Consider the following 18594-nt stretch of genomic DNA (forward strand, 5'->3'; position numbering starts at 1 on the left):
GGCTTTCAGCCTGCAACCTGTTTCTCCTAGCAATGGCCCCTCCTCCCTGAAAGTCTGTGCTCTTTTCAGAATGGGAAGAGGGGAAGGATTCATAGACATTAGGGCTGGAAGAGACCTTAAAGATCATCAAGTCCAGCCCCCTGCCCCAGGGGCAGGAAGTCAACTGGGGTCAAAGGACCCCAGCAAGATAAGCATCCAAATGTTTCTTTAATGAGGCCAGAGTAGATGCCTGTCAAGATGAAGTTGGCACTTTACAGCTGTTTATGGGACAATAATTAGAAATGATTTTTTGTGTGTAGAAAGAAAGCCTACAACAGAATTTTTTAAACCAGAATTCTTTCATGAGGACTCCTGGGACTGAACTGAAACCCAGTACAGATGATAGGATTCTAAAGGACTGGCTACACCTGCCAATTAAAGCTGGATAAAAATCATCTATAGAGTTGGTTTCTATCCAACTTTCAAGTTTTCAGTAAAGGGAGGTGAGGGAGCTTATTCTAGGGGCTCCTCAGCTGGGGCTGGAGGGTGGGGTGGATGGGTGGATTGGAGTCCGTTCCCCCCACCACCACCTTGGGGGGTGGGGGGCTCCAGTACACCTGTCCTACTCTCCAGCATGGACTGAAAAAAACCCAAACCAAGGTCTCTTAGCTCTCCTACCTCCCATCCTGAAAACAGCAACAGGCCTCAGCATTTAAAACCAAGGCCATGGTCACTTGTAATCAGGCTCTTTGTGTTGTTCTGTAAGTTGGAATGTTCACCTTCGGTGTCCTGATAAATTATCTGAATAATTAGATTTTACGTCCCCTAGATATCCATTATGTTTTCTTTTGGTCATAAGACCTTCTTTGCTTCAAGCACTAAAGTGTTGGGTAGTGCTGTTAGACCCACTGTTTTGCTCAGGACTTGGATGATGGATTCCACCTGCAAAGGGAAAGGGCAACAAAAAACACCTCCCCCCCACCCCCAAACAACCCTGGAGAGTTGCCATAAGCTGACAACTGAGGACAAGAAACTAATTAGTAGCTCACTGCTAAGGGTTGAGGCAAACCTTTATTTTTTAAGGACTGATTTTTTGTCAGAATGCCACCAGAGAGAGTGGTAGAGTCCCCAGACCATTCTGCTTTCCAGGGATCAGTGTCCAGAGTTTTCCCAGGATTCCTCTAGAGCAGGAGGAAACTTGTATTGGGACAGTGTTGCCAGGTATATCATAATTCTTGTATTTGTACCATAGTTTCAACCCTTGTACGATGTACAATAAAGAATTGTAAAAGTATTCATAATGTATGATAGTTTTTGAGGCAGCTAATTGTCGCAGCTGATGCAAAACCAAAGTCACTCTCAGGGAGTCTTAACTGACTTCCGGGTTTGCTGTCAGCACTTCCTTATCACTGGTTGCCTTGAGATAAAGAAATGCTTCAACTTTGATGACCCAATTCTCACTCACTCACTGGCATGGTACAGTGAGCAATATGAAGTAATAAAGAAGAAAACTGATTTGCATACGTTTTCATTTTAGGATAGTTTTTCAGTAAATGCAATAATTTTGAGCTTCCAATATGATAATTTCATACTTAAGACCTGGCAATGCTGTATTGGGGAAGGAGGTTGCAGTGGCGGGGTTGCCAGGTGTGTGTGGACCCTTGCTTGTTGTCCCAAGGGTCCAGGTGCTCTGGTCCTCTCCTGCCCTCTCCCAGAACTTCCCTGGCTTTTCCAATCACGCAGGTACCTTGCATCACCAGCAGTTGCATAGAGATGTGTGCAGGGTGAAACCTGCCAAGCAGGGCTGCTGTAAGAGTGCAGAAGGGGAGGGTAAGGAACAATTAACAGTTAATAAATGCCCCTTGTGCAAGGACACTGTTGTCCTTCCCCCCCCACCCCTCAAGTAAACAGGTATTTACTGTTGGGCACAGCCATCCACCCACCCATCACAAAAGGGGCTATAACCACCCTCCTCACAAAACCTGGCTACCCACCCCTTGTCACTTCAGATGGGACTGGGGTCCCACCAAGGGTCCAGGGAAGTGAAGCTTTCTGCTTCCTTCTCCTCCTCCTCCTCCCCGCCTGGGGCTGTGGTCTCTGTAAGCAACTGATCTTTGGGCAGTTTCATTGTGCATCCATCCATGAGCAGCCCCATTGCCCTGTGTAGATTTGAAGGATGAGAAGTGGTTTAGTCTGGGATGCCTGGAGGACTGACCGGACACTAGATATGTAATGCTCTGTGTCTACACAAAACATTGAACTGGTTCAAAGAGAACTGGCTCAAAATGGTACTAGATTTTCTTGGTGTGGTTTTGACATGTCCCAGGAAGTTTAAACAGGTCTAAAGAAGCATGCACATCTAGAGTGGTTTAAAGTGTATTTAGAACTTGTCATCTGTCAGTTTTTGTAGTGCTTTGATGAGACAGGGCAGCATGCTGTTTCACTTGCTGTGCCTAACAGGCAAGCATGCAGACATGTAGCTGTGGTTTTTAGCAATTACACAGCTTGTGATTCAGTTCTGGGCATGCACACCTGAAAGTTCCCACTGAGCATGCTCAGGAAGGGCTTTGCTGTGAAAGGACAGGTATGCAGCGACATATGTTTCAAGGCTGCCTAAGTCCCAGAATTGTAGCCAGGCAAAAAGCTGGAGCAGGTGGAGGAAGAGGGGGTGAAGCAGGCCCTCTTATGGTTTAACTCATGGCTGTCCAACTTCTCAGCTGTTGGGGTGTGCATCCACATGGACCACAAGACCCCATGGACTACGCAGTATGTGGGCTTCCCTCACCCCCACCCCTGCTGCACGGTCTTCCCTGTGCTCCCCCTGCTGTGTACCCTCTATCCTTTGACAGGGGCTACTTCCACCCCATGCTCAGCACCTGGAGTTCCTGTTGCTGTGGAAGCTCCTCCCTTGCCTCATGGGGCCACCTGGATCCCCAGGCTCCATGGATATGGAGTCCTGCCACTGGGGGCAGGGACAGGAAGCGCATGCTGGAGGAGGGAAGGGAGCCTAAAAGGGAAGCAGCAGCTGCCTGAGCAATGGGGGAAACAGCACCCAGAAGGGAGTTATGGGGGTGGAAGGGATGGAGCACTTTAGTTTAGCCCAGTTCAACCCACCAGTTGCACAGCCATGGTTTAGTCATGAGACCATTTTCTCAGCAAGAAAGAGTTGTCCTCCTACCCAGAATGGGTTTGAACCTCAATCTCCTGTTTCTTAATAAAGTGCTTTAAACTGCAAACCACAGGTTAGACATTATCCAGTACTGTCTTTTTGAAGTTAGGTGACTGAGCAGCCAACAGAGAGAAACATATGGGGACAGGAAGGAAGAGAAAAAGCTGAAGGGTGTGTGGTTTATTGAGATGCTCTGGATGGGAGGGAGCCTTGTGTTCTAGCTTGGACCCTGGGGCCAAAATTTCCCCATTGCTATCTGTCCACTTTATGCAATGAATATTAAATGCAGGATACAGTGGATCAGCTTCAAGAGGAGGACTGAGAGGCCCCTTGAATAATGCTTAGCCTGTGGTCTGGTAGTCAGCTAGAAAGCAGGAAATGCAGATTTAACCCCTTTGATGTGAGGAAGACCTAGAATGTACGTCTCCTACTCCCTAGGCAAGTGCCATAAACATCCCTAAAATATGGGGTGACCTTCATTTTATTTCCAACAGGTTTATACTGAGAGTGGTGCTATTATGCTTCAGGGCGAAAAAGAATCCTAAACTGTTTGTAAGTGCTTAAAAACTGCAGGTATGTAGCTGCATTTAGATGTGCAAAGTGAAATAGGATTCTGCCCTTAACACTCGAACTGTCTGTGTGTACTTGTGATTTTCAATGGGGGTGCTTTGAGAACTTTTCAAGGTTGCCACATGAGCATTGTTAGACATACAAACATGATTCACAAGATAAACTCGGAGGGCACATCCAGATGAGCAAGCACTTGCCTGTTGCAGCTTCTCAAAGCAGTTTGAGATGTCACAAGAGGCACGCTGGAAATGAAAAATGTTCCCTGTGCTGCATATTTGCAGCGCAGACTCTAATTTTCATGCCAGGAAATCCCAGTATTAAAACAAACAAAAAAAACCATGCTGGGAAAAAGCAGCACAGGGTACACTTTTGGAGCATGCCCTGAAGCAACCAGAGGCTTGGTCCTGCAAAGAGATGCTCTGGCACCCAGCCAGAGTGTCTCCCTGCCTGCCTCCTTCCCCTGCTGCTGCAGCACGCTGTCTTAGTATGCTGGGGCAAATAGGAGCGGGGCAAGGCTGCAGGAGTGGCTTGAACTCAGGCTTTGTCCCAGGTAAGTGGGGGTGGGGGGGACTCTGAGTGGAGGGACTGGATGGAGGGGAGCTGTGGGGGTTGTGGGGACTGTTTGGGAGGGGTGGGTCCCCTGTCTGCCCCCACATGGTGCACAACCCCCCCCCCCAGCAGCAGCAGCAGCAGCAGTGTCCATCAGGGTGCTTGTAGCCTACTACTGGCAGAGCCTCCCCGCAGCATGGTGTAGCCCTAGCCTCTGGGGACCCTGCACTGCCTGTGCCACATGGAGCCAGCCCGGGCCGGCCTACTGGCCTGTGCCCTTGGGCAGAACTGGGCTGCTCTTGTTCTCACCCGGGGTCCTGGCACCACAGGCAGAAGCTGTGCACCCTTGGGCTAGGCCAGGTCCTGCCTCCATGTGCCCTGTGCGCCATTGGGTCAGACCAGCTGCATGCAGGCAGGACCAAGCCGGGCCAAAGGGTGCACAGCTTCTGTGTGTGGTGCCAGAACCCTGGGTGACAGGAAGAGCAGCCCATTTCTGCCCAAGGGCGCACACCAGTGGGATGGCTTGTGCTGGTTCCATGTGGCACAAATGGTGCCGGGTCCCAGGTGGCTAGGGCCAGGCTGCAGGGGGGCTCTGACAGTAGTGGGCTATAAGCACCCCAGCAACTGTTGCTGCTGCTGCTGTTGTGGGGTGGGGGGGCTGTACACTGTGTGGGGAGACAGGCAGTGGACCCACCCCTCCTGAGCAGTCCTCCCCATCCCCACAGTCGCCCACATAGTCCCTCACATCCACAAAACCCCCCGCAATTCACCCACAAACCCCACAACCCTAAACTACCCCCACAAACTCCACACTCGGATATCCTGCCACAAACCCCATGCCCCCCACACACCCTACACCCACCCACAATCCCTACAAACCCAACACCTCCCCTCCTCACATGCCTCCCCCCAAACCCCACATCTCCCCACAAATCTCACACCCTGTGTGCCCACCTGCCAAACGGGATGGGACGGGGCCTGCTGGCAGGAGCCCCAGCTGCAGGGGCAAATGCCACACTGAAGCCCTGCCCTGCATCCACATCAGTGCTGGGACATATGGCCCCAGCCTGGGTGGGGAGGGACTCCTGGTCCGAGGAACCACTTGGGTATGTGATGGGCTGGGGGAGGGGTGGAGATAGCAGCAGCGGTTGTGTGCGAGAGAGGAATGGGAGTCGGGGATAGGGGAGTACTTCAGGTAGGACAGGCTGCCAGAGCCAGGCTTAGAGCCCCCTTGTCCCCCTAAAATAGTCTCTGCAGGGGGAGGCCAGCCTGGAAGGGAAGGGGCTTGCCAAGCCCAGTCCCTGAGCCCAAGGTAAGGGCTTCTCAGGAATGGCATAGGGATCGCTTGGGCCTGAGCACAGGCACAGGGAGCAGAACAGTAAGGGCTGGCGCTGCTTAGAGCCAGCAGGTGAGACAGCTGCAGCTGGACTCGTCCTGGTGCTGGGATGGAGCTGCTGTTGGGAGGGAGCTAGTGGGGGCAGGCAGGAGCTGTGGATCAGGAGTGAGGGGCACTGGTGGGGCTGTGGGTTGGGAGTGAGGGGCAAAAGCAGGAGCAGGGCACCCCACATCCTGGTGAGCAAAGGGGGCAGGGACAGCTCTGATTTTTCTATAAGCCAAAATCAAGTGCAAAAGTATATAGATATTTAGAATTCATTTTATTATGATGATAGAGGCACTGATAGGTTTCCAAATTGTATGAAAAATGTAAATATATGAATAAAACATTGCCCAACCGATCTCTCTCTATATAGTGGCATTTCATTTTAATTGCAGAAAAACACGGATTTTCAGCATTTTAATGAGAGAATTTTGCGGGGTGGGTGGCTGACCTGGCCATTTGTGGCCAGGATATGCTTTGACAGTTCAAAGTGGGCTACTGCAATGAGCATATCTTCTGGGCAATAGCTGCCCAAATGGCAGAGTGGGGGCACCAGAAAACATGACAGCAGTTCCACACAAAGGCCAACTGTGCAGACATGGCTCACTAGCAGCTGGCCCAGAAGTGCAGGAGGCTGTGCTGTAGTGCCCATACCACAGCCCAGGTAGCTGTGTGGTCCCCGTCTGGGTCTGGGAGGCATGCAGCCATGACGCTGCAGGTCCAAAGGGGCAGATGCTGTTACAGGTGGCAGTAGATCACAGCCAGGCAGCAGTCCTTCCTGCCAGACTGCTGCAGGGGGTAGAGGGTACAGGGGCCACTCTAGGTTAGGGCTGCTTCAGCAGTCTAGCTGGCACAAGGGGCTAGTGTCCCCAGATACCAACTGGCTGAGCCTCTGAAGCTTCTGCACTGCTTACCAGGGCAGATTTTTATACTGCTGGGGCCAGCACACGTGCTAGCCCCAGCCTCTAGCTTCCCCTGGCTGCAGGTTTAGGAGGAGCTGGGCAGGATCAGTTTGCCCCAAGTGACACAAATTGCCCCACACCAAAGTGCATGTTCACCAGGAAGCATGAGTGGGGCACCCAGAAGTGCCAGTGGTGCTCCCGGAAATGCCAGCAGTGCTTCTCCTGGCACCCCCACTCCCCGGCCGGTGCTTGCAGGGGGGGCGCCGGGGCTCCTGCCAGCCCCTCCGCCATCGCCTAAGCGGGGAGTGCTGGCTGTCAGGGGGGTGCACCAGCGCTCTCAGGTTGTGAACGTGCACCCCCTACACATCGCCACTGTGGCCCAGTACTGGACTGTGGTCTGGAGATTGGGAACCTCTAATCTATACCTTTAGTCTTCTCCATCCTGTGGCATTCCTCATGATATATTTTGCTTTTTTGTCACGTTCTTTGTCCTGGCATCTAAGGTGTTGTAGAAATCCAATTGATTCTCCTTCTGGATGATGGCTAAAAATATTGCAGATTATGTTCCTACATTAATCAAATTCCCAGAAAATTAAGAGCTAATGAAAGATCATTAAAAAAATCCTAGCAAGTTTTGGGAAATTATCAAAATAGAGATCAGTGGAATGAAATTTAAGTGAAGTACATGAAGGAAAAGTCTAAGATATGAGTGGAGTGGGAGGAATCTTAGTGTCAAGATAAATAACCGAGATTGTAAGAATTACTGCTGAGAAGAGATGTTGTTGTGTGATAGATGTTAGTACTTTCTTGTGCATCTTCTGTATTTGATGATGGCTTTCAAAGACAAATGTTATGTTCAGATATACAATTATTATAGATAGAAATTAAGACGTTACAGTTATGTTGTTATAATCTAGTACACTGAAATGGGAAAGGTAAAACTGAAGAAAGCACTTGTCAGGATTCTTGTGAAGCAATACTTGCAGCATTGTAGGTCTTTCTGATACTTTTCTGTTAAATTACGAAGTTATAAAAAGTATGATAGCATAGATAATAGTTTAAAAACAGATTTTAGGCACCATTTACAGGAAATTGAACTAAGGCTTCACTATCAGAAAGTATCTGCTAAGTACCTATCAACACCCAGGTATGCTCACACACAATGGAAGGGGCAGAACCTGAAGAGCATAAATAAGGAAAGTCTTAAAATGTTTGGTGACCTTTCAAAAAAATATCAGATTCACCCAAGGAACCTTATCTGCCTACAGGGACATTAAGCATTTGAACCAACTTCCCAGGGAAGTGGTCCTTGCCTCTACCTTGGGCAAATTCAAGAGGAGGTTGGATGATCACCTGTCTGGGGTCTTGTGAACCCAGCATTCATTCCTGCCTGTGGAAAGGGGTCAGGCTAGATGATCTGTTCAGGTCCCTCCTGACCCTAGCTACTATGAAACTGAAACTACTATAAGTCCCTGGAGCTTCTGTAGTGAGAACGGAAGCTGTTGTCTCTGTTATGTTTAAGAAGAGAGAAATTATTAGGATTAAGCCAAAAGAGGTTTTATAATTGCAAAATCAGTTAGTCAGTGGCCTAAGATTGAGAATGTCTTTTTGGCAGGTTACACCAAAATGACACTATTGTTAAATCTTAGTTCACTCCTACACTGTTGGAGTAGTATGTGAACATAAACAGTTGCTGGATTGGATCTTGTCTTCAGGAGTGGCCCATTACATATTTCATAGACGTTAGGGCTGGAAGGGACCTTGGAAGATCGTCGAGTCCAGTCCCCTGCGCGAAGGGCAGGAAGTCAGCTGGGGTCATAGGATCCCAGCAAGATAAGCATCCAATTACTCTTAAAGGTGTTCAATGTAGGTGCTTGAACCACCTCCGATGGCAGGCTGTTCCAGACCTTGAGGGCTTGGACAGTAAAGAAATTCTTCCTTACGTCCAGCCTGAATCGGTCTTGCAGTAATTTGTAACCGTTCGACCTTGTCATCCCTTGGGGCGCTCTGGTGAACAAACGTTTCCCCAGATACTGGTGGCCACCCCTGATAAACTTGTAGGTGGCCATCAGATCACCCCTGAGCCTGCGCTTTTCTAGGCTAAAGAGCCCCATGGCTCTCAGCCTGTCATCGTAAGGTCTGTTTTCCTGACCTCTGATCACGCGTGTGGCTCTTCTCTGGACTCTCTTAAACTTTTCCACATCCTTTTTGAATTGTGGAGCCCAAAACTGGACGCAGTACTCCAGCTGCGGCCTCGCTAAGGCCAAGTACAAGGGGAGAATGACGTCCTGGGATTTGCTTGAGAAGCATCCATGGATGCAAGCCAGCATTTTGGTCGCTTTACTAGCCACAGCATCACATTGCAGGCTCATGTTCATCTTGTGGTCAATGATGATCCCCAAGTCTCTTTCTTTCGTAGTGCTAGCCAACATAGCACTGCCGAGCCTAGAAGGATGCTGCAGGTTTTTCCTCCCAAGGTGGAGAACCTTGCATTTTTCAGTGTTAAACGCCATCAGGTTCTCGTCCGCCCATTTGCTGAGCCTGTCCAGGTCAGCCTGGATCGCTTTCCTGTCTTCTGGTGTGGATGCTTTGCCCCAAAGTTTGGTGTCATCGACGAACTTGGCCAATCAGCTTCTGACTCCAATGTCCACATCATTAATGAAGATGTTGAACAATATGGGTCCAAGGACAAAGCCTTGGGGGACCCCACTGGTCACAGGGCACCATGATGATTGACTTCCATCAATTACTACCCTTTACCTGCTTCAAAGAAAAGTGTAACAACTTCCTGCACCAAGCAGATATAGGTAGCGTTTCCTCATCAGGTTCTCATCCTAGCCCTATTGATTAACAGAAAGTTAGTTTAGGAGAAAGATGTATATCTCTTCCAAAAATTAATGTTAACTATTGTTACTGAATTTTCTTATTATTCAGTTAGGTTTCTAATTTTCCTAAGAGTACTGCTAAAGTCTCAGTGTTAATAATATGCTGTAATAATTAGTCTCACATTTATTTTGGAAGTCTTTGGGAAATGTGTATGGAAACAATATTTTAAAATCAATTTTAGCTTATTACTCTTCTCCTTTTTTGTTCTGGTGTCTATCAGTTTCTCACTGAGACCCAGGGCTCCCTTGGTCAGTGCCACATAGCTTCTCTAGCTGTGTAAGGCTCCTTTTTTTTCCTCCTCACTTCAGTGAGGCTCACTTGAAAGTTGGCATGGTTTTTTCCAGGTTGCCTGATTTCAAGATGTCTTTTTTGTGCCATGGCTGTGCCTATGATGAATTGACATGGTAGGTATCTAGGAAAGACTTGCATCTCCAGGAAAATGTGCAGATTTGTAAATTGTTCATTTCCTTGGCCTAGAAGGCCTATGAGGCTAGACTCCAGGGGCATTTGTACATGTCACTTTTTTGCCCTTTCTTGTGCTGCTGTGGCATGACTGTTTGCACAAGCAGGTTTTCCGGACACTTTAAAAATCTTTCTGGTGCATTAAACTAACACTTCTCAGACGTAGTTTAGTATGGCTCATCACAAATTAAAGCGTTGCATCCATGGATTCATTGTGTGCAAACACAAAGGCACTCAAAGACGTGTAATGAGCCTTTGTCCACCAGGTGGTGCTGCAACTTTTTTGTAGTTCACCCCTTCGAATTGCTGCTGCTTTTGAATTGCTTCTGCTTTTTTTTCTCTTTTTTTTCTTGTGCTGTGTGCCAGCTCCCTGCTCCCACAACTGCATGGAAAGGCACGGGGTGGGGAGCCCTGGCCAGGGAGGCAGCGCAGGACTGTCCCACTCTCCTGCAGCGCTGGCTGGGGACCGGTCTTAATTTGTTCAAAAACCTAATGCATGCAAACAGTGATGCAACACTCCAAAATAAACTAGTTTAAATGTTATAAACCTATTTAATTTAATGAGGATTAAACTTCTGGATGTGTGCAGGCACCCTAGGTTTATCTTCTGGGTACATTTTTGAGGTCAGCCTCAGATTTGGAGCACAGGACTCAGCTAGATGAAGACCCTCAAGGGCACAAGATTCCTTTTGAGAGAACCTCCTTTGATGTTTGTACCAGAGAAGGATCCTTCTGTAGTGAGTGAAAACCCAAAGATAGTTCCTTGGGGGAGATGTAAGGAGAGATGCTTGTCAAATTTTCCTTATCCCTCTGGCTCCAAGAAATTGTGGCCTTGTGAAAATCCTGCTAAAGCTTGGAAGCATACTAGTAACAGCACTTGGTTCTTGAGCATCCACCCCTTCAGTGCTTTTGAAGCATATGGAAGAACTCCTCAGGTTCCTCTTTTGTGTTGTTTTTGGTCTGATGTTTTATCACTAACTTATACTCTGGCACTGAAAGCTTCTGCCCAACTGTTCTACTAAGACATAGGCCACTGACAGGCATTCAGTTTAAAATGTAATAGGATCTAATCATACAAAAAACTAGAACTCTTGGTTCCAAAATGATACCTTTTATTAGACCAACTGGAAAATGGCAAGAAAATTGTCCTTTTCTGCAAGCTTTCGGGATCAAAGTCCCTTCGTCAGGCTCTGGAAAAAGTCTAGATGGTACAAGATGGTGAAAAGTCCCCACAGGTAGGAAATAAACTCCATTTTTACACAGAGAGAGCTGAAGATGGAAGGCTGTCCCTCTGGGTCCATGAGGGTGTCTTTGTGAGCTGTGTTGAGTAGCTCTTTGATATGTTGATCAGGTAGAATTCCTTCCCTGGAGGTGTCAGATGGCAAACATTTGGACCTCCTGCTACACCACAGCAGGAGGTGCAATTTTGAGATTGGGGTTAGATCCCAATCACGCCTTACTTGCCGATGCCAAAGAGACCCATGATGATGACCGACTGCCCCCCCCCCAGCAAGTTGCCAGTAATCAGCTAATTGTTATTTGGGGTTGAGGACTGAATTGGGGTCTGGAGCTGGCCCCATTCTGGTCTCTGGCCCCAGCTGAGGGTCAGAAGTGGTGTTTACTCATCCTTAGACACAGGGACCTATGAGACTATGTATGGTGCCCAGCTGGCAGCACATGGCACACAGAGCACAGGGACCCTGGGATCAGGAAGCATTTCCCCTAACCTGATGTCCCATTGTGCTGGGACCTTTAAAAACTGTGTGTACAGTTAGGCAGTTTTATGCATGTGACTTCAAAATCAGAGAGAAACTTCTTGATCCCAGAGTTTTTCAGGCACTCAGAATATTAGAAACCATGTGTGCAGCCCACCTGCACATGCAGCCTGGGGTGCAGTGAGCCCAAGATTGGTAAGACTTTCCCTGATGTGAGCTTACTGTGCTCCCTATCTGCCTCCAGGCTCAGGTGGGGGCCTGGGTTTTAGGAATTGATTCTGCCCTCAGCCCACCTGCATAGGGGATAGCTGTGTTCCAGACCCTGGGGCCAGCCCCATGCTGGATTCTCATCTGAGGGTCAGGATCTCTCATGGGCCAGCCCCACCTGGCCGATGTTCAGTTTCAGGCATGATACGAATGGACCACAAAGTTGGTTATACACTATATACTGCACGTGGAATAATTTTGTGGTGTGTTTACTGTATTATCATGCCTTAAATTGAATGTGTGGCCGGGCAGGATTAACCTGTTAATCACATCTTAACTGTAACATGTCAAGGGCCATAGTGTGCTGACCAGTTCTGATGTCTTCTACAGAGCATAACATTAAATGAAAAAGGGTGCATATTGTACCTGAGAAAATATGGTTGTTGAGGATTACGATGCTCAGTTTAGTTGTACAAACTGTTATTCTGGGTTAAACCAACAGTGCAGCTAATTTAGTATTCTTTCCCTGACAGTGGCAGGTAGTAGGTGCTTCAAGGAACAACAGAACATGTGTAGAGTGATGCATCCCCTCTTATACCTTCTCATTCACCAACAGCCCTGACTATACCCACTTCTCTTTTCACTGCAGTTGTGTTATAGTATGGTTAATGCTAATGTAAAACACATTTCCCCTTTCTTATATTCCTTCCTCTACCTTCCAGCTAATTCCAGATGCTGTCAGACCAGGATATTCTGTTGTTCACGAAATATTTTCTTTGTGTTCATTGCTTCCCAGGTAAACGCAAAGCGCTGAAATTGAATTTTGCAAACCCACCTTTCAAGTCCACAGCAAGGTTTACTTTGAATACTTCTGGAGTTCCCTTCCAAAACCCACACATGTGAGTATAAAACCAAAGGCTCCATTAATGGCACAATTCTGCAATTATTCATCTAGAACGTAGTGTTGTTTTGAAAGCAATTTCATTACTACATTTACATGGTAGACTGCTCAAAAATGCTAGTTTGACTTCCATATAATTTTTCCTAAATTAGGAGAGGATAAGCTTAGGACTCTTACTATCATAAGCTAAGGCTGCTGCATTTCGAAATTGAATGTAGAGAGTGGTCATTTGTGGTTGATGCACACATTATGCCTGTACTTAATTTCCAGACTTATTCACTGCCATTTTTCTGTCTCTTTATTCAGGCTTTAGTACCTTTTTTAGAAATAAGTTTCTTGTTTCTGTGTGTGCTTGTGAAAGATGTGTAACTATAATGCATCTTTTAGCACTAAAATGAAAAATAACCGACAGAGGAGTGTAAAATTCTGTCAGAATCTAGAACTCATGGAGTTTTAGTGACTACGCCTCTCTGAATTTCCAAGCAAGATAGTTGGGCATAGTTCTGTGTAAAGTGTGAATGTAAATGGAATACATTTACATGTTCCTGACATTAAACATAATATAACGTCACAGAAAACATTAGCTTTGTATCCTCAGATCCACCAATCTAGATTGATGGGTGACCCATCCACAGTCTGTGTGGCAAAACCCAGTTACGGTGACAATTTTTCCTCTTCAGATTTCCTTACCAGACCTTAAAAGAATTTTGCCAGTAGCAAGTCTTAGAGAGCTCCCTCATGATGTTTTTCCAGCTGTCTGTGGTGCTCTTACATTCTGGTGGTGTTCTTGGTTTTAGTATGCTGCTTTGCTATATGTGTTAATGACATATTCCTTCAGCTCAATGTTTTCTGCTTCCCGAGAATGTATTTTTTAGTTCCTATTTCTGGTAGCTCCCCTGCTCTGGAGCTTTTCAGACAAGTTTTAACTGAATTATAAATATGTTTCCAATACCCACATCCTCAGTGCTCATGTCTACAAAATGTAACAAGTTCATGTGAGCACTTCAGCAGATCTAACGGCCACCATCCTCCCAGATCTATTAATATTTCCAACACATTCTCCTTCCAGTGTCCCTCATATAGGGAGTCACTGTCTCTCTTTAAACACAGGTTGTTTCCCTTGACTGGTGGTTTTCAGGATTTTCTGGTTTGTCAGTGTTTTTCTCTACTCCCTCAAACTATTTCCAAAGGGCTGTGCCTTGGAGCCTTTCCTCCCTCAAATTCCCCATCCTTCTTTCCTCCTCTTCCCCCAGTTTTGAGAAATTTAGTCTTAGTTAGCTCATTTAGCCTCAGGCATAATTTTTTTACACAATGTATCTACCTCTAGTGGTCTCTGTCTTGGAGGAATCTTCTTTCAGAAGCAACAACATCTATATTTATTCAAGTGACTTGTGACGTTGCTCTTTAGTAAGCGCCAGTCTGATTACATGGGATCTACAGTTGTGACAGGGATTGGAGACGGGGGCATTCTCTAGGGCAATTGGCTCTCTGGAGCACAGTGAGTTTGGTAAAGCTCTGAATCAGATACAGTACCTGTTAAATTAGCAAAGAGTGAAGATGGTGTGATGTGAATGCGTACGAATTCTTCGTGGAGGAGAGAAGCCACAATAGCTATCTCTGAAGGGTGGAGTAGCTCATTTCTATAGCCTTACCTCATTTAATTAGTGTGACTGGTTTGTTTCCTACTATGCAGAGTTTTGGCAAGCTCAGATACATTTTTTTACCCTTGTGCTTTTTATTGTTGTCCTTTTGGGGTACTGTTTCTCAAGACAGCATACGTGTCTTTGAATCATACTCCTTACCCACAGATCCATGCTTCTTTAGATGTTGGTGTGACTTTTAACTCTCCCTCTGGTTCCTGAGATGAGTTGGGATGGTTTTCCTCTCTTGGCAAGAAGCCATTCTGGGTGATTGATTTGAGCTGGATATTTCAAACCATCTGGCTCAGGCACATCGATGTCTGTTTCGAACCCAGGTTGTTCTATCTTTACTAAGTTACTTCCTCTTCCTCCAGCCCTGTGAATTGAGTGGTTTAGTTTTTTGGGGCTTTGTCTTTGGTTGAAGTGTTAAGCTCTGGCTCAGCACAGAAATGCTGACCCCCCTATCCTTGATGAATATGTTGAATAGATCCCATTGGTCCAGATGGGTGGATCTGAAGATACAGAGAAGTTAATTTCTTACATGAAATTTAGGTTTCTGTGACTTGGATCCACCAATCCGGAGGCTGTCCCATTGTATGTCTCCTGAAGGGCAGTATTTGTGGTTGTCAAATTATTCTTTTGCCTTTTTCTTCTCTGGAAGTAACTTAGGGGAAGCTGAGAGGAAGCTGTTAGCAGTGACCAAACTGATGTCACAAGATGTAAATTGCCTATTAGCTGTATTCTGCTTGATTGACAGGTTATGATCGGGGAACTGATCAGGCTGGATTGGTGGATTTTTCAGGTAAGAAATTGTGGTTTCTAAATTATGTAAGTGAAGAGCAGAATAATAAAATGGGACATTCTGTTCTGTTAGGTCTTTAGTTAGGTGGGTGGAAGTCTTCATAGAAATTCTGCTACTGATACAGAGAAACCACTGTGGAAGAGATGACCTAAGTATGTCCCACAGGGCAAAAATGACCTTCAGAATTTCATAACTTGGCTTTCAGTCACTGTCATGTGTAATGCAGAGAGATATTCTCAGTATTGAACCAAATGCTGCTACTGAACTGCTGCTTGAATCTTGCAATCTTTGGCAGCCACAACTCTCCTAAATATAAGGATGGCTGAAAGCCATTCCATTTCATCCAAAATAGGAGTGGTCTCATGCTGCTTGGCAAAGTAAAATACAGTCATACAGAGTTTTGATCCCTTTAGTGCTGTTTGTATGCCTGTGAGCAATTTCTGTTATCTTAATAAAAGATAATAATATGCTTTCTGTTGTAGAAAAGGGAATTAGTGTAAAAAATGCCATTGGAGTTGAACCTGAGCCAGGGGCCGTTTTAGTTTCTAAGGTTCTGAGGCAGAGGAGAAGCAGGCTCATGGTCTGAACAGGATCAGGGAGAGGCACTCGGAAGTAGGCATTGAGGTGCACTTGCATATCTGACCAAGTCAGACTTCCACAATAATCACAAAGCTGCTTGCTTCAGTGCATTCTATTACCATTCATTTTGTATAATGCTAAATAAACATCTCATTTTAGGGTAGTTTTGTGGGGGGAGGAAGAGAGCTTCATTATGTGATTTCAGGAAAGATGTCAAAGGCCCCTAAATAGGGATTTAGGAAAATAAGGACCCATTACTTTGTCAGGTCCATTCCTGCTTTACTGAAGGCAGCATATTATATAAGCCCCTTCACATTTACCAAACTCCATCATAAAACCAATTATTTTTGTTGCTGTATCTCTTACTGGAAAGCCATTCCAGAACCTCTCTGATCTGGTGTTTAGAAACTTTCTTCTACTTCCCAGTGTAAATTTGATACAGCAGGATCATAAGCCCTAACACACCAAGAATACCAACTCACTGGACAAGGGCAATTCTTGACTTCAGAAAAACAGTGGTAAAATCTTGGCCATACTGTTATTGGTACAAAATTCCCATTGACTTGAATGGAGCCAGAATTTTACTTCAAATATTGTCTTAATTAGAGCGTCTATTAAAATCAGGGGGGGTTAGATGGCCTTTAAATAGGAAACAGACTCAGGGTGGCTTTGGCTGAGATTTAGTAACAGGAGCCACAACTAATTTGGACCTGGCTCTGTAAAACACCACCTCTTTGTGATATCATGGTATAACACTACCTTAATAGCAGTCATCAGAAGGTCCTTTGCTCCAGATCAGGGGTGGGCAATTATTTTGACCAGAGGGCCACTTAGGGAGTTGTAGTGAGCGCTCATGGGCTTGGTCAGCCTCCTCCCCTTCCCCCCCCCCCAACAATAGCTCACCAAAATTCCTTAAGTGCCCCCGTGAATGGGTGTGATGGGGCTGCAGGTGGGCAGGAAGCGGCATCCAGGAGCAGGATGGGTGGGGCCAGGGTCAAGGCTGGGATCGGGATCATGGGGCAGTGAGAGCACAGGGCCAGAGCCTGGGGCAGAGCCACGATCCCCTCCCCACACATCCCTGTGATAGCTGCTGGTTTTGCTTGCAGGGCTGTGGGGAGCAAATCATGGCTCTGTGCAAGGCCTCATCCCATGCTGTCACCACCCAGCAATACTGGGGTCTTTATGGAAACCAACTAGGACCCATGTGGGCAGATGGGTTGGTGCTGCAGGTGAGTGGAAAGTGGTATCCAGGAGCAGGATGGGCAGGTAGGGGTGGGGATCAGGGGTTGGTGACAGCATGGGATTGGGGCCAGGAACAGAGCTGTGATCCACTCCCAACACGTCCCTGTGATGTGCACTGGTTCTACAAATACGGGCAGGCAGGGAGCAGATTGTGGCTCTGCCCTGTGCCCTAGCCCCATGCTGTCATTGCCCTGCAGTGCTGATCTCCAGCCCTGCCCACTCCAGATGCAGCTCCCTGCCTGCCAGGAAATGGTCCAGCTGCCATGCTGCCCCCACCATGGCCCAGGCTGCCCCCCATATCTGGGCCAGGTCGGGCCAAGGGACCTGTTGCAGACCAAACAGAATGCCTTGGCAGGCCAAATCCAGCCCGTGGTCCATATTTTGCCCACCCCTGCTCTAGACCTTACTCAGTCCAACAGAACCTAGATTTAAACATTATGTCATAGTGTGCGGCTCATCTGTCAGATTTCTGTAATGTAAGTGGACAGAGTAGGTGGTTGCTGTTAGAGGTATCAGTTGTTTGAATTGTATATCCATGGGCTGATATTGCTATGGACTTTTGTCTTTATTTTTGCTCTATAGATATTGTAAAATGTACTTCCTCCTGAATAAAGGGCCTGTAGCTCTGAATTTGGGACTGTTGAGAAATCAGTCCAGTACCTGACCTTGTTCTAGATAATGTATGTGGCTACTTTAATAGGATGTCCCATGTTGGGGGAGACAATTGTGTAGCATTCCATGATGGAGTTCAGTATACAGGATTTATGACTAATTTCTCAAGGAAGTTCTGACTACTATATTTAGGTATTGGAGCAGGGGCCTGACCACTTAATGAAGCCTCAGAAGAATTGTTTGTTTGTTCAACCCCCAAAGTGACCATGATTATCATACCCATTTTAGGAGCTTTATGTGGACATCTTGGTGTATACTGTTGTTTTTCTCTTATGCTTTTGAACGGCTGCCAGCCCTGTCAGAATAAATAAGTTCCTATGTGATTTATTTAGAGCAGAGTAAGGCCTTTTACAGATATAATGTTTGAACCAGAGTAAGGCCCTGTACAGAATGTTTGAAACACTCCACACACCTTTGGAGAACTCCCAACAGTGGGTGTACAGATGTTCACAGCCATAAAAGTACTTAAAGTAGCTGAAGTTTAACAAAATGATTCCCTCAAATCGAGGAATGTTGTCTTTTAAAGCACTTCCTCTTGAATGGGGGGGTTGCTTGGTTCTCCAAGATTTCATAGCGCTCTCCAGTTCACTTGGCCATCCTTGACAGTCTCCAGAGCTGGAGAGTCAGCCGCAAGGCTGGAAAGCAGGAATCACAGCAAGGCTCTTAAGCTCCCGTCTCTGTAAACTCCTAGTTCCAGAGACCTGGAGGCAAGGATTCCTGATTTCAAGCCATGGGGCTGGAGAGAAGTATTCCTTTCAAGCCTCTTGGAGTCTTGAATCAGTAGCACACCGGCTGAACACTAACTGGGTGTCCTCCCTGTTCTCCCCCATTCTCATTTGGTGGTGAGAGGGAATGAAACTGTAGGTCTGATTAACCCTATAGTGAGGCTCCTGGCTGCTGTATGCCATTGTGTCAATTTTGCAGTGCTCTGGAAACGGAGA

The 18594-nt window shown here is 46.7% G+C and overlaps 1 protein-coding gene across 6 annotated transcripts in view; it reads left to right on the plus strand.

Moving 5' to 3' along the window:
- MAP2K4 (mitogen-activated protein kinase kinase 4) overlaps positions 1 to 18594 on the plus strand; it is a 213157-nt gene that overhangs the window by 86986 nt on the left and 107577 nt on the right. For 5 of the 6 annotated variants that reach the window (XM_014598221.3, XM_019481857.2, XM_014598230.3 and 2 more), the window contains one exon: positions 12614 to 12716. In XM_014598221.3, coding sequence (XP_014453707.1) covers positions 12614 to 12716 — 103 coding nt within the window. Of the gene's footprint in view, positions 1 to 12613; positions 12717 to 15115; positions 15161 to 18594 lie in introns of all 6 variants that reach the window. The other variant, XM_019481860.2, reaches the window with a different exon arrangement.

Source organism: Alligator mississippiensis, chromosome 8, assembly GCF_030867095.1.
Source record: "Alligator mississippiensis isolate rAllMis1 chromosome 8, rAllMis1, whole genome shotgun sequence".
NCBI lineage: Eukaryota > Metazoa > Chordata > Crocodylia > Alligatoridae > Alligator > Alligator mississippiensis.